Consider the following 14,792-nt stretch of genomic DNA (forward strand, 5'->3'; position numbering starts at 1 on the left):
AGATGTTATGGAGTATGTTTTGATCGTATGGTCATATGTGAAGGTCATGCCACTATGTCTTTATTGTGTATATTGTGACCACCATCCTCTATTATTGAAAATCCAAATAAAAACAGTTCAAATAAAATATTTCTCCAGACTCAAGAACAGTTACGAGAGGAGAAAACAACTTTGCAATGGTCTTCTACCCAAAGGAAGCAATTAACAGAAATCCAAATAACAATAAACCTTAAGGGATTTTACACTTTTGTAATCTGCGCAGAAGCTTCTATAAAAGTGAAATGTTTAATTTGTTTCTGTCGACTTTGATGGCAACCTGACAACAACTTTGGAATGTCTTCCTAAAGTCATAAAACATAAAATATTAGCAACTCCAAGAGGACTAAAACCCTCTTAAACCCGTCTCCTCTCCTTCACGATTGAAGTGGATTTAATCAGTGAAATCAATAAGGGATAACAGCTTTCACCTGGAGTCAGCTGCTCAGCCTCTTTCACAGAAAAAACAGGTCGCTCAAATGTTTTGCCCTTTCAGTGTTAATTGGCTGGGGCTTAATGCGGTCTTAATTTTGAGAAACACTAGCACTAACATTACCACTGGTATGAGATAGAAGCTATCAATCGTCTTGACCATGGTCTCATCTGTTTACAGTAATTACCGTATTTCCTCTAATAGTGGCCGGTAGTCAATTAAAAGCCGGGTCTCCGATAATGGCCGGGGCCGTGGTCAACACGAACAAATAAAGGCCGGCCCCAAATACAGGCCGGGGAAAAAACAAAGTAAACACACGTGAATTCGCAATAGCTGCGACCACGTACTGTGCGGCTATAGGCCGCCAAAGGGTGGGGAAATTTTTGTGGACCAACCAACCGACCGACAGAGCGAGCTATAGCACTGCTGGTTGCAGCTGAAAACAACGGTGGATACCGGTAAACTCCTAGCGGAAGTCTCTGGAGCGTGCCGCCGTCGATTACCGTAATTATCATAATGCATCGCAGTAACAAAAAAACGGCTACCTAACGAACCCAAACAGAAGCAGATCAGAAAACACGGAGGCTTCGTACTAAAATATGAGCAAATATACTTATCAAACAGAGGGAATTAGAAATAAAGGCCTGTCTCTAATATAAGCCTGCTTCCAATAAAGGCCTGGTAGCCTGTGCAGTTGAGGTAAATAAAGGCCCGGGCCAATATTAGAGGAAATACGGTATACCAAGATATCACAATTCATCTGACAATGATATATTGATGTTTAAAAATGCTACACATGGCGACCTATAATGCTACACATGGCGGCCCATATCTGACTGACGTGGTCAGATATGGTCTCTGCCACTCCCACATGACAATAGAGTGTGGGACAGAAAACACACGCCACACACTACGTGTTGATACACGCTTGATGTAGCGCCAACTGACACAGAGGCTGGTCTCCATTGTGCTGCCGCACGAGAGCCTCAAGCTCACCAGGTCAATTTCTGACAGGTCTCACATCCCAGTACTGAGCACCGAGCCTGAGAAAGACCCAGACACATCCTACAGATAAAATCTGATGAATGGACAGGGCGTTGACCACGACACTCCACACCTGTTCCACCGAACAGTGCAGTTGACGTGACTACACTACATGTAGAATGCACACGGATGGCTGTAGCCACTCTGTCTGCGTAGCACACGAACAGCTGCTGGGTGCGCCTCGCTGTGGCTGTGCATTCCAAATAAAATGCAAACACACGTACGGGGCACAGCCACTGCAGTTTGTCTTCCTCCCCTCTCCATGAGGAGGGGGATAGAAAGCATGCAGTTGAATCGCCCTCTACCGAAAAGAACTGTTACGTTCTTAGGTGAGAACCTTCAATCCCCCTCAGGCCATCCGGCTGAGCATCGAGGCAGCATCTCTCTGTCTCTGACAGAGGAGCTGTGGTCTCGAGCCGGGAAGGAGGCCGCTCTTCTGCTGAAGACCCCAGGCTGACCGAGCACTGGTCCCCGTAGCTGAGTGAGGCAGTGCTCTGACACAGAGCGCTATCCTGAACGAAGACCGGTGCGGTCCCGTCACCGGCCGGCACACACCCTGGTCTAGCCGATCAGCACAGCGTGAGGATTCAGGGGGGCGGTAGCTGTCTCCCGATATTCTTGACAGCCTTCCCATCATCACATAGGGAAAAAACCTGCGTCACCGCTCGCCATTTATAGAGCGAGGCCCCATAGGGTTGCATCAGCTCATCCTGAGTGGCTGAGCATGTGCATGCAAATTTCAGTGCGCTGAGGGAACTAGATGAGTGGTTAAGCCAATAGAGCCCTGTTACGCTATGTTCAGACTGCAGGCAAAAGTGGCCCAAAACTGATTTTTTTGCTCATATGTGACTCATATCTATTTTTTTCATAACAGTGTGAACAGCACGAATCACATGGAATCTGATCTTTTCAATTCTGATTTGGGCCAATTTCATATGTGGTCCTAAATCAGATACAGGTCTGATTTTTTGCAATGCGACCTCACAGTCATATCAGAATTCATGCGACTTTTACGTCACTCTAGATCGACATTCGTCACAATTCTGCGCTGGTGGGAGTCACTCGGTGAATACAAACATGGAAGACAGTTACGATGGAGGTAGTCAGTGGAGGGACAGTGAGGTGTTAGACCTCATAAGTATTTGGGGTGACACTTCTGTATAAGCAAAACTTGAGGGGTCGTATTGTAACCTGTCTGTGTTTGAAAGCATATCGAAACAAATGGTCGAACGGGGCCACAGAAGAACATCAACTTATAAATGAAAGCGTAAACGCTGACTTGAGTGGCCTCCATGTTTACTTCCGTACGACAGCGTGCTGCGTGTGACGTCTTTGTTATTGTTCTTTTGCGCATGCGGGTCAGTTCAGGACCGTGACCAGTTCACATTGGAATCTGATATTGGCCACATTTAAAAAATAATGTGAACAGCCAAACAAAAAAATTGGACCTGAGCAATAAATCTGAATTGAGCACTAAGGCTTAGAGGGTGAAGCCTGTGTGAAATAGAACCGCAAGTTCTCAAGTAATTAAAGGGAACTGATGAATAATGCAAGGAAGTGGTTAAAAGTACTCGAGTACTATTACTTGAATACGTAATACAGTGTTGCAATAATGGCATTTTGTATTAAGGTACAGTTTTTTCTGTGTTGTGGTTGATTTTGAAGTTGATGGTACAAATTGTTTTTTTAATGTGTTTTTAAAATAATGTATAAGTCATAATTCTCCCCCTCAAGAGTAAAATGTATTTTATGGCTCTGGGAACCATTGGGAATTTGTGGTTCATTGGGTCACACACATTTTGAGTGCAAAACTGCTAAGACATCTAATAATTTTCATGAGTTCAATAAATAAATCTTACAAAGGAATTTGGTGCTACTGTTTTTATTACAGCACACTTATCCTGTCTGAGTTGCTGAAGATACTGTTGTTGGTCAACTTACCTGAGACAATACATTGAGCAACAAGGACAGTACAGCTCCTCTCAGTGTCCAATAGTAGGACATAGTGACCAAAATAGTTTTCCACAAACACTGGTCTACAAATTGATTATACGTTATTACAAATATTTAAAGATGTAAAATAACAGTCTATTGTAGACATGAGAAAATGTGCATGCAACCAGTCTCCTATCAAATGAAAAACAAACAATTTTTCTATGCAGTACAGCACATCAGAATATGTTGCAGAATAAATTGACCTTAATGTGTATATGAAATCACCTAAATATTTGCCAGAAAAAATGATGAAGCCAGAGCTATTATTATTGTCCCCTATGTGTAATCGCTGTAGTTGGTTGGCTTTGTGATCTGGTTCTTGAGTAGTCATACAACGTGATGACTGATCTGTGACACGTACAAGTACCGCTTAACTTGTTGGATGGACTTTGGCATGGGTCTACAAGATGAGTTTTTTGGTTTGTAATGACATGAAACAGGGCACATCGCTGTCTTACCTAAAGAGTGACTGATGCTTTGACTAAGCGTCTTCCTCAAGACAGTGCAGTGTCCATTATTCGAAAATATAGTTTTCCACTAACACTGGTCTACAAACTGGTTCCATTTATGGACAACAGATGAAGTAAGGCTGCTAACGTAGTAATAACTCACGTACTAAAAATAATAACTACGTTATTACATATGTATATCAGGATGGAAAACAACAGCCAAAGAAAATATGTGTGCAAACACTCTTATCACCCTCCAGCAATAAACATACAGACTTGAATAAGCGCTCCAGTGTCTCACTTATCGTAGTCTTAAAATAGCTTTGTTTATTACAAATATTCTGTCAAGGTATCTTTAGGTAAGGCCAGTATCTGCCAAGTGTTCCAGTTTAATTGCTCAGAGGCAATACAGTAAAACACATAACATCCATTATCCACCATTACTATTATCACCTGTGTGAGTTTAAATTCCTCCCAGATATTCACTTTAATTGTCAAATCTGATTATCAACATCTAAGTGCAAACTTATCAATCATTTTATACTTTCATTGCAATACCTAATGCCTAGTATATGTTCATTTTCAAAATCAGTTGTTTTAGTATAAGATAATATACAATAATAACAAATACATAACATATTATCATATAGCGCTATATCAAATAGTATGTATTATAAATCTGCAATTGGATCACAAAAATGTTTACTTTTTTCATGGGTGATTCATGGGATTACTATAACCTTCATGATTCAATGACAATCAGTTCATGATAATCATGAACGTGTCATAATTACAGTATCTTACTATGGAAAACCTTTTGGTTGGCTGAGCAATCACAGCCTTACTTCCTCCTGACTGATTTCCTAGTTGCTCAACACACCCAGTCCTCAGCGTATATATAGGAGCTGCTTCCAGCACAGAAACATAAGTCGCACTCGACGAGGAAACATGAAGTCTTTCAACCTGTGCATTCTAGTAAGCCTGGCAGTCACAGTTTACTGTGTGCCAATATCGCAAGTTACTGTGCAAGATGAGCTTTTTGCAGAGGTAAGGTATCCTCACTATATATTCTCACTGTTTTGCTATAAAGATGTGTTCAAGGCGTGCATTTGAAAACTTTTCTACCAATTCTGAATGTTTTGTTCTTATAGACAAGTGAGGATCTTATGTGACTGTAGTGTACAGTGTTAACATAAAATACATGCAGATCCTCTCCCCTTCATCCTTCATGCAATCTATGTCTGTTCTGCAGCTGCTGCATTATCTAACCATCTAACCCTTGTTCTTTCTTGCAGAGCTACCTGAAGAATTTCTTCAACCTGACACAGACACAGAGACACACACAGACGTTTGATCTTGAAGGACCTGTGAAAGTAGATAGGCTGGATCCCTAACACAACATCATTCCACTGGTGGCATCACACCACTTGCAGCCACCTTGGTGTTTTTTTAACAGTTTTTGATGAGTTAAAGAAGTGTTGAAAACACTGTCTTTATGTCTCCATTGCTCCATTTCTTGGTTGTTGTTTCCAAAGAAGCACCTGAGCTGAGTGTCTATAATTATTTCGGTGCCTTGACTTACATTGGAGCACAGCTGATCAATCTCATTTCTAAGATACATTTGGGAAATCTGCACTCATAGCAATAAGTGCAGGAGCAAAAAGCATCCGTTAAATAGCTTTAATTTCACTACTGGCTCTTTCCTATTTGCAAAATCTGACAGGAATTTGTTTTTGTTTACAGCACATGGTGATAGTTACCCCTTTGATAGCCCTGGTGGCACCCTTGCCCATGCCTTTGCCCCGTCCCCTGGCATTGGAGGAGATGCCCATTTTGATGATGATGAGATCTTCACCTTCAGCTCAACACAGGTGAGTTCTTTCACAGGCAAACTCTATCCTATTGGATTCTTCTGCGCTGTGAATGTAAATTTGGACATAATTGCCCATCACTAAGCGAGAGCAGGAGCACAACTGTAATTTTGTGTTTCCCGCTGCAGGCTTCGTCCTCTTCATTGTAGCAGCCCACGAGTTTGGCCACTCCCTGGGCTTGTCTCACTCCGAAGATCCTGGCGCTCTCATGTACCCTCTGTACAGCTTCAGAAACCCTGACACCTTCGTCTTGCCCCAAGATGACGTCAACGGCATCCAGTCTCTCTATGGTTAGTCGTCATTGCCTGGTTCACTGTAGCCTGCAAAACTGATCTCTGAAGAAGTCACGCCTGAGCCTGGAGCACTTCATGCTTTCCATAGGGCTTTGTTGCTGAGTGATGCAGAACTCTCTAAATACTCGATGACTGATTTGATTTGACCTCCAGGTCCAAACCCTGATGAGGATCCCTCTGTGCCTAGACCCGCTCCCCCCACCACCCCCGACGTCTGTGATCCAAACATGGTCCTGGATGCTGTGGCCACCCTGCGAGGAGAGATTCTCTTCTTCAAAGACAGGTATGCTAGACATTGAATGACCAAGAATATGAAAGCAAAACACATGAGAATGACATTGTTTTCTCTAGATGGGAGAACTGGCTGATGTACTAAAGTTGTCATGTTGTGGTGTTGTCTGTTCTCAGCTTCTTCTGGCGTAGCTACCCACAGAGCACGACGCCTCAGCTGAGTCGCATCAGAAGCTTCTGGCCCAGCGCCCCTGCCAACATCGATGCCGCTTATGATATTTTAGCCAAAACAGGAGTCGAACGCGCCACGTCCACCCACAGCAGCTGTTTTGGCTAAAACATCTGAAATACATCAACATCTTTACCTTTTCTTAACATAGATCATCTAGATGCGGTGTAATTACTATTTCGGCTGTACTACATATTTGATATATTCAGTAGATATATATTTTATATCGTTTTTAATCTAGTCGCTGAGGGTCATGGGTAATTTCGGCTAATGTAGCTTCCGCTATCGTCCAAAACTGACAAGAAAACTTGATTTCTCAGAATCGAAGGTGAAATAATTAAAACGGATGGCCATAAAAATAACCTATCGTATTGTTGAGTTATCAAGGACAGTTTCGTGTTTTTGTGTTGAGAAATGTTAAAGATATCATAGGTTTTGTTACGGCTTTAGCTGGCGTCTTGCTTCACCATAGTAACGGCTGCTGAGGCTCTTGGGTGCTCCCGAGTCCCGACTGACAGAAAAAAAACGTGGTGCAGGCACGAAAGTTACTTCCAATTGAAATACATTAGTTTGAAAGTCGTGCTGAGTGACACGAAAAAAATGGAAAAATCGTGTCCATGAACACAAATCAATAGATTAAATTACGTGACTATTTCACGAACTGCCGTGAGACCGGGTTGGGATAGCGACTGTCATTGAGAAGCTGGCCATGTGGACAAAGAAATTACAAGAGATAAAATAAGACTCATCAGGTCAGCCTGGACCAAGTCAAAATCACTGAGAATACACAAAAAGTAATAGAGGAAAAGGCCCAAATCCAGGATGACCAGGAGTGAATCCAGGCACTGAGAGAGACCCTTGATCAGTCTATTCTGAGGGAGAAGCTGAATGCTTAAAAAAGCCAAAATGACTGAAGACAAATGTCAGCGAATGGAGCATGAGATATTAAAGAGGCTCTCAAGAAGTCAGAGACAGAAAAGGAGCAAAATAAAGATTCTGAGTACATATGAGTGAATATGACAGACAGGCCTCGAGACCAGTTATAGAGGCACTAAGACACACCTGTCTTGTGCATGAGGTTGACAAGATGAAGCTGGTCTCAGAACAGCAGCCTGAGGGAGGAAAACAAGGAGCTCAGCAACTCCTATGACCTCCAAGCCTGGAGAAGGCTCAGAGGGAGCATTATGTCCTGATGACTATTCAGATGATGACTATTTATTTACATTTGGAATAGTGATTCATTTGATATGAGTAACTGCTCTGTGGAAATGAATGATTATGGTGTTTGTTTCTATACGATATTTTGGAGCTCAGAATGTCAATGGATCCTATGAACTGAAATAAAACTATATTGTATTTCTGTTATATGGAGCTCACCAAGAAGAAGAAGAAAAGCTTCTGGAGAAAAATGTTCAGTCAGAAGGAGAAGAAACACAGCAAAGATGGAAAGGCAGAGGAGACTCTTGCTTATCTAGCTGAAGATGGACAGCAAAAGACTATCCTTCTTGTTTCTACCTCCCCCACACTCATTCTCCCATCAGAGTCACTGACAGAGTTTGGCATGTTTTATGATGATTGCCATATACTGCCCAAAAATGTTCTACAGCAACTACAACACCATAATGACATGCCATAAAACAGGATAAAACATAACATTGTGAGTATTTGCCTGTCTGGAGTCTAAGACCAGCCTTGATTGAACTACACTCCGATTCATCTTCTAAGTTCTGCCAACAGTATACACTTCCACTGACAGCACCTTCTCTCTGTCCCCAAAGTCCTACTTATCTGCCATCACAGTGTAAGAGCTGTTGCCAGAGGCCTAATTTATAAAAAAAAAAAATCTGGATTTCATCTTCAATTTGATCTGAAGATATTTTTTTCAAAGACTTTGACTGAATGAAGGTCCATAAAAACCTTCTATCTCTGTGGGTGATCAAGGTTCTGATCTCTGCGTTATAAAACTCCCAAGCTGTTATAGCAACAGCATTTGACTTGAGGGTGAAAGCTGAAGCCTGAATAGGAAGACTAAAGAAAACAGACCTCAGCTGGACACTTACATCCAAATAATACTGTTCACACATTGTTGAGGTGACAGGTTATTCTACAGGATGACCCCAAAACTGTGAAACAGCTTTCAACACAGCCTGAAGAAAACCACTGGGCCAAGCAGCAAGTGTTTCCATGCAGAAGTCACCAACTGTATATATTTCTAAATAGTTCATTCAGAGTTACATTCACTGCATTATAATGTCTGTCTCCATCTGTCCTTTCTGTGTAGTCCTCCCAGAGTCATTGTCCCCATAAATTGCCTCTTTGTAATGGAATGTTCTCCAAAAATCTGAGTTTTAGTGCAAAATATTCTATCGTGAAGGAAATAAAATGCATCTCATTGAAACTGACAGTAGTCCTTCGAGGAAAAATTGTATTTAATTAATTATACCTTAATAACTTAATTTGTAAAGCACAAACAAAGTAAGCATAATTATGATACACTATGTTCTTATGTTTACATAGGTTATAATTATGTGTGAGAACCTATATCAAAATGTCTTGGGCAAAATATATGAATAAGTCAGGTGGAAAATGTCAAAGTGTCAAATGCAAATTTGATCAAACACTGTCCTCTAGTGGTAATTTGCAGAACAATCTATCCCAAACATGTATTTATTGAGGGTTTTACTTATTAATTTACTTATTTTTGATTCTGGCACATCTGGTTCCCCATATGAGACGTTCATTCTACTGATGAACTGACAAACAACTGTTCTACTTTTGCGTTCTCTACAAGGGGAAAACTTCAAGTTTTGCTCTCTTGTCAGCTGCCAGAAGTTACCAGCATTGGCCTGTTGACTAGCTGGCTAAGAGAGGTTTACAGTTTTGTTTTACAATATCTGATTGTATCTACTGTCTTCACCTAAGCCCTTTACAAACTTTCTGTACACTTAATCACTAATATAGTACAAACCTACAACCCTGCACATTACCAGCACCATGAGAGAGAAAGAGAGAAGGAGCATGGTAGATATAATGGATTAAATGAACATGCATGTTTTGGATATACTGTATGTGATTAAAGAAACAGTCGACACAATGTTTAAAATATTACATGGCCATATTTGATGCTTTACCTTAGATTAGTGACAATCATCTGGCATTTTTGAAGAATACAGTACAAGTTATTTACCTTTAGTAACAAACATCCAGACTGACATATTACCAGTGTTTTAGTCAAAGAGGAAACCTTCACACAGAAAAGTTGTCATCGTCAAATCTCAAATTTGTGTTACTTTTCAGCGCAGCACATGTTAAAGGTATGTTAAAGGTGAAACCTTATGACATAACATGGTGCTACAGAGAACTGTTGTATTGAGAAGTAGCACAAGATTCAGTGTCCCAAACTACATTCATGACTTTGTTGAAAAAGACACATCCTTTTTTGTGAGTGTTGGCAGAAGTCAGTCTTCCTGTGGTTTGCAGGCCAGCAGGCAGAAATACTTCACTCCCACCTCAACCTCTGTCTCTGCAGACGTCTCCTTCATCACCGACAGCAACCTGCGGAGAGGAACAGAGGAGGCAGGCTGTGTCATTTTTCACTCACAACTGTGTGCAGTTTGGGACAACATATCTTTCATCAGAGCATGTGTTGATAGCACATAGTACAGTGTGTGTTACTCCTGCACACATTGAAAAGCAACACATCAAGTATGTTGCCTGAAACTACAGTGAGGAGGCAATTTGAGGATGGATAAACTTTTAACACAATTTATGACGCACTATTGACTACAAATTGGAGCACCCAAAGATCTGCTTTGCACTTTTACGTAACATTTAACAGTAACATTTAACTTAAAATAGAGATAGTTATACTTTTTCATAATTTTTGAGAGAATTGTCATATTTAAAGAAATGTGTGTGTGTGTGTCTGTCTACTGTACATATGTGTACTTTGTAAGGTGTGGTTCACCTCTGATTGATGTCCTTGGAGAGCCTGTTGGCCTCCTGTGGGTTTTCTCTCAGCAGAGCCTGACAGCTGGAGAAAGACTCCAACATCCCCATGTAGCTGGAGAGAGGCATGGCCCTTCTCACTCACACTCATGCCTGTAATATAAAAAAAAAAACACACAAGGACGCATGGATACACACACACACACACACACACATACAAACTGAGTGATTTTTCCAAGTTTTTCCAAGAAGGTGAAGAAATAAATTCTCTTTTCTCTACATTTTTTCCTAAATGCTTTAGTTTGTGGGACATAGCATCACATTTTTATTATGACAATGTTATACCATCCTTCTGATCATAAACATGCCAGCATGTGCGCAGATAAACTGCAAAGGTAAAGAGAATGAAGTCAGTGAAACCAGTCCCTACAGAATTTTGTGGTGTTTTTATGTAATTATTGTCACCAAATCATTCAATTTGCTGGAGATTCTCAAGACAAATTTGCAGCGTTTTCTGTGTTCATTTGTTAGAAAAGATCAAAGAAAACTCTAAGTCAGAAGACAAAATTGTGATCATCATGTTGCTGACAGGCGTGTCCATTAGAATATTTCTTACATTAATATAGCAATGAATTTGAAAAACTCTAGTCCTTATTGTTGGTCTTATTTTTAAGGATGAGAGAAGATTTATGTAGTAAAAATGGAATGACTGGCAAAAATTTAAATACCTTTTATATTTACAAGGCCCTCTTGAATTTGTGAATAAACGGTTTCAGATCTGTGCAGCATGAATGAATGAATCTGGAACAAAGATGATTGAGAAAAAGCTGTCATCACTCACCACTCCTTGTCTGGGTAAGAGAGGGAGTCGTAGGCCTGTCGGTAGAGCTCAGTAGAGTTGGGGCCAAGGTGGGGGCTGCGGTAAGGTCGCAGGGCCGCGTAAAACTGACAGAAAACATGTAATGAAGCATGGAGTCATTATGGGTGTAGAAAGGTTGCCTGGTTCCAAATTAGCATTTTGCCTCAAGTTGATGTGTTTACTCCATCTATTAACACTGAGGAAGCTCCTACATGTATCCTTAAATTAGTAATATTAGATTTGGGTATGTATGCAGGTACAATGTATCCAAAGTGTTATATTTAATGCTGCTACATGGACCTCTCTCCTGATTTAGTTGAGCGCTAAGAATACTTTAATGGAAAGTATGGCCTAACAGATATGCTAGTAATCAAATAGAGCGCTGCCCAACTAGAGCCCAAAATACACCCTATCCATGACTATATGCACCTCTCTGAAGGAATTGTATTGGTGCACTAAATATGATTAGGAGACAGTATAGTATACAGTAACAACACTGAGTGGAGATGGGAGAGAGTAATCCAACACGGTGATCAGGCCGGGCAGGTGGGTCTGCAATACTTCGCAATCGCTGAATCTGACGACATATAGTTTTTAGTCTCAGAGCGCTGACAACTTAGTGGATGGCTGGATACTGAATGGAGTGCGCTGAGGGAACTAGATGAGTGGTTAAGCCATTAGAGCCATTAGAGGGTGAAGCCTGTGATCATAGATCTAGAGTTACAATATGTAACTATCGTTATTGCTGGACACATCACACACACACACACACACACTAGAACTGAAATAGAAATAGAACTGAAATAGAACTGAAATAGAAATAGAACTGCAAGTTCTCTAGTAATTAAAGGGAACTGATGAATAATGCAAGGAAGTGGTTAAAAGTACTTGTAATACAGTGTTGCAATAATGGCATTTTGTATTAAGGTACAGTTTTTTCTATGTTGTGGTTGATTTTGAAGTTGATGGTACAAATTGTTTTTTAATGTGTTTTTAAAATAATGTATAAGTCATAATTCTCCCCTTCAAGAGTAAAATGTATTTTATGGCTCTGGGAACCATTGGGAATTTGTGGTTCATTGGGTCACACACGTTTTGAGTGCAAAACTGCTAAGACATCTAATAATTTTCATGAGTTCAATTAATAAATCTTCCAAAGGAATTTGGTGCTACTGTTTTTATTACAGCACACTTATCCTGTCTGAGTTGCTGAAGATACTGTTGTTGGTCAACTTACCTGAGACAATACATTGAGCAACGAGGACAGTACAGCTCCGCTCAGTGTCCAATAGTAGGACATAGTGACCAAAATAGTTTTCCACCAACACTGGTCTACAAACTGATTATACATTATTACAAATATTTAAAGATGTAAAATAACTAGTAGACACAAGAAAATGTGCATGCAACCAGTCTCCTATCAAGTGAAAAACAAACAATTTTTCTATGCAGTACAGCACCTCAGAATATGTTGCAGAATAAATTGACCTTAATGTGTATATGAAATCACCTAAATATTTGCCAAGAAAAATGATGAAGCCAGAACTATTATTATTGAACTATTATTGTCCACTATATGACTCATATCATTGCATGTAATCGCTGTAGCTGGTTGGCTTTGTGATCTGGTTCATGAGTGAAGTCATACAACGTGATGACTGATCTGTGACACACACAAGTACCGCTTAACTTGTTGGATGGACTTTGGCATGGGTCTACAAGATGAGTTTTAGTTTTACATGGAAGGCAACTAGGCCTTTTGGTTTGTAATGACATGAAAGAGGGCACATCGCTGTCTTACCAGAAGCAACAGTGAAAGGTCAGACATTTTGATCCATGGCAGATAAGGCTTTGAAAAACCTGGGTAGAGGGAGTAAAGAATATCATTTGCAACAAGCCTAAAAAACAGATTCAAATTTTAAAAATCTAATTAAAAATATTCTCAAATATATAGCTCCAAGTAAAAAAAACAAAAACTCATTCAAGTCTGCAGGTTTATTGCAGCAGGGTGACTGATGATTTGACTAAGCGTCTTCCTCAGTGACAGTCCATTACTCAGAAATATGACTGAATGACCTGGTTCCATTTATGGATGACAGGAAAATGCCAAATGAACAGCCTATATTGGAAATAAGAAAATATGTGTGCAAACTATCTCCTATCACCCTCCAGCAATAAACCTACAGACTTGAGTAAGTGCTCCAGTGTCTTACTTCAGGTAGTCTTTATAAGTACCCAGGTAAAATAGCTTTGTTTATTACAAATATTCTGTCAGTCAGTCAATTAGTTAATCAGTCAATCAATCAATCAATCAATCAATCAAAATGTATTTGTATAGCATATTTCGTAACAGAATGCAGCACAATGTGCTTCACACATTATAAGCAGCAAAACATTGAGTTAAATAAGACCACAGGCATGTGCCCATAAATTGCCACAGATTACTACACAAGATAAAACCAAAAAACAACTAATATGGTGGGTAAAACGAGATAGGAGAAGGAAAGAAGAGAGATCCAATGTAAAAGCAAAGTTAAGAAGATGGGTTTTAAGTTGTCTTTTAAAAGTACCAAGTGTTCCAATAGCTCGAAGATTTTCTGGGAATGAGTTCCAGAGCCTTGGGCCATAACAGCTGAAAGCTGCGTCCCCATATTTGGATTGGGTTCAGGGAACCACTGACAGGTTGGAGTTACATGGCCTGAGAGATCTGCGGGGAACATATCTAGCAACCATATCTTTAAGATAGTTGGGAGCATTTCCATGAACAATGAATTTAAAAATCAATAAAAGAATCTTAAAATCTGAAAAAATGAAGGGATTTAAGAACAGGTGTAATATTTTCTCTCATTCTAGTGCACGTCAGAATTCTGGCAGCGGCATTTTGAACTCGCTGGAGATTAGTAATTGTTTTTGCGGGCAGGCTTATCTAGTAGAGACAAAGCCATGAACAAGTTTTTCAGTGTCAGCAATTGAAATAAAATCACGTACTTTGGATATATTTCGAAGGTGGTAATAGGCAGTTTTACAGACATTGCTAATATGGTTTTTAAAACCAAGTTCTTTGTCTAAGACAACTTAGACCTCACATGGGTTTTGGCCTTAAGAGATAGGGAGTCTAAATAGGCTGACGCACTCTCTCTCTCTGGGCTTTGTTGCCAATGACAAGGACCTCAGTTTTATCCTTATTTACTAGTAGGAAGTTCTGTCAAGGTATCTTTAGGCAAGGCCAGTATCTGCCAAGTGCTCTTGTTGAATTGCTCAGAGGCAATACAGTAAAACACATAACATCCATTATCCACATTACCATTACCACCTGTGTGAGTTTAAGTTTCTCCCAGGTATTCACTTTAATAGTCAATGATTATCAACTTCTAAGTGCAAACTTCCTTATCAATCATTTTATA

General features: G+C 40.1%; 1 protein-coding gene across 1 annotated transcript; it reads left to right on the top strand.

Moving 5' to 3' along the window:
- The first annotated feature begins 2,590 nt into the window (after positions 1-2,590).
- On the top strand, positions 2,591-6,689 carry LOC139666357 (collagenase 3-like). The gene is made up of 5 exons (XM_071545544.1): positions 2,591-2,612; positions 5,701-5,832; positions 5,957-6,118; positions 6,275-6,404; positions 6,530-6,689. The coding sequence occupies exons 1-5, from the start codon at positions 2,591-2,593 to the stop codon at positions 6,687-6,689; spliced, it is 606 nt and encodes a 201-aa protein (XP_071401645.1).
- Positions 6,690-14,792: the final 8,103 nt, after the last annotated feature.

The sequence above is a fragment of the Centroberyx affinis genome, unplaced genomic scaffold, assembly GCF_046629955.1.
Source record: "Centroberyx affinis isolate AG114_WGS23_722 - 3 ecotype Tasmania unplaced genomic scaffold, CSIRO-AGI_Caff_v1 ptg004951l_1, whole genome shotgun sequence".
Taxonomy (NCBI): Eukaryota; Metazoa; Chordata; class Actinopteri; order Beryciformes; family Berycidae; genus Centroberyx; species Centroberyx affinis.

Excerpts from the sequence above, each read along its gene's own strand:
- LOC139666357 (XM_071545544.1), top strand. The coding sequence starts at position 2,591 with ATGGAAGACAGTTACGATGGAG. Across the intron at positions 5,833-5,956 it reads CTTCAGCTCAACACAGGTGA|GCTTCGTCCTCTTCATTGTA; the intron begins GTTCTTTCACAG and ends TTCCCGCTGCAG. Across the intron at positions 6,119-6,274 it reads CGGCATCCAGTCTCTCTATG|GTCCAAACCCTGATGAGGAT; the intron begins GTTAGTCGTCAT and ends TTTGACCTCCAG.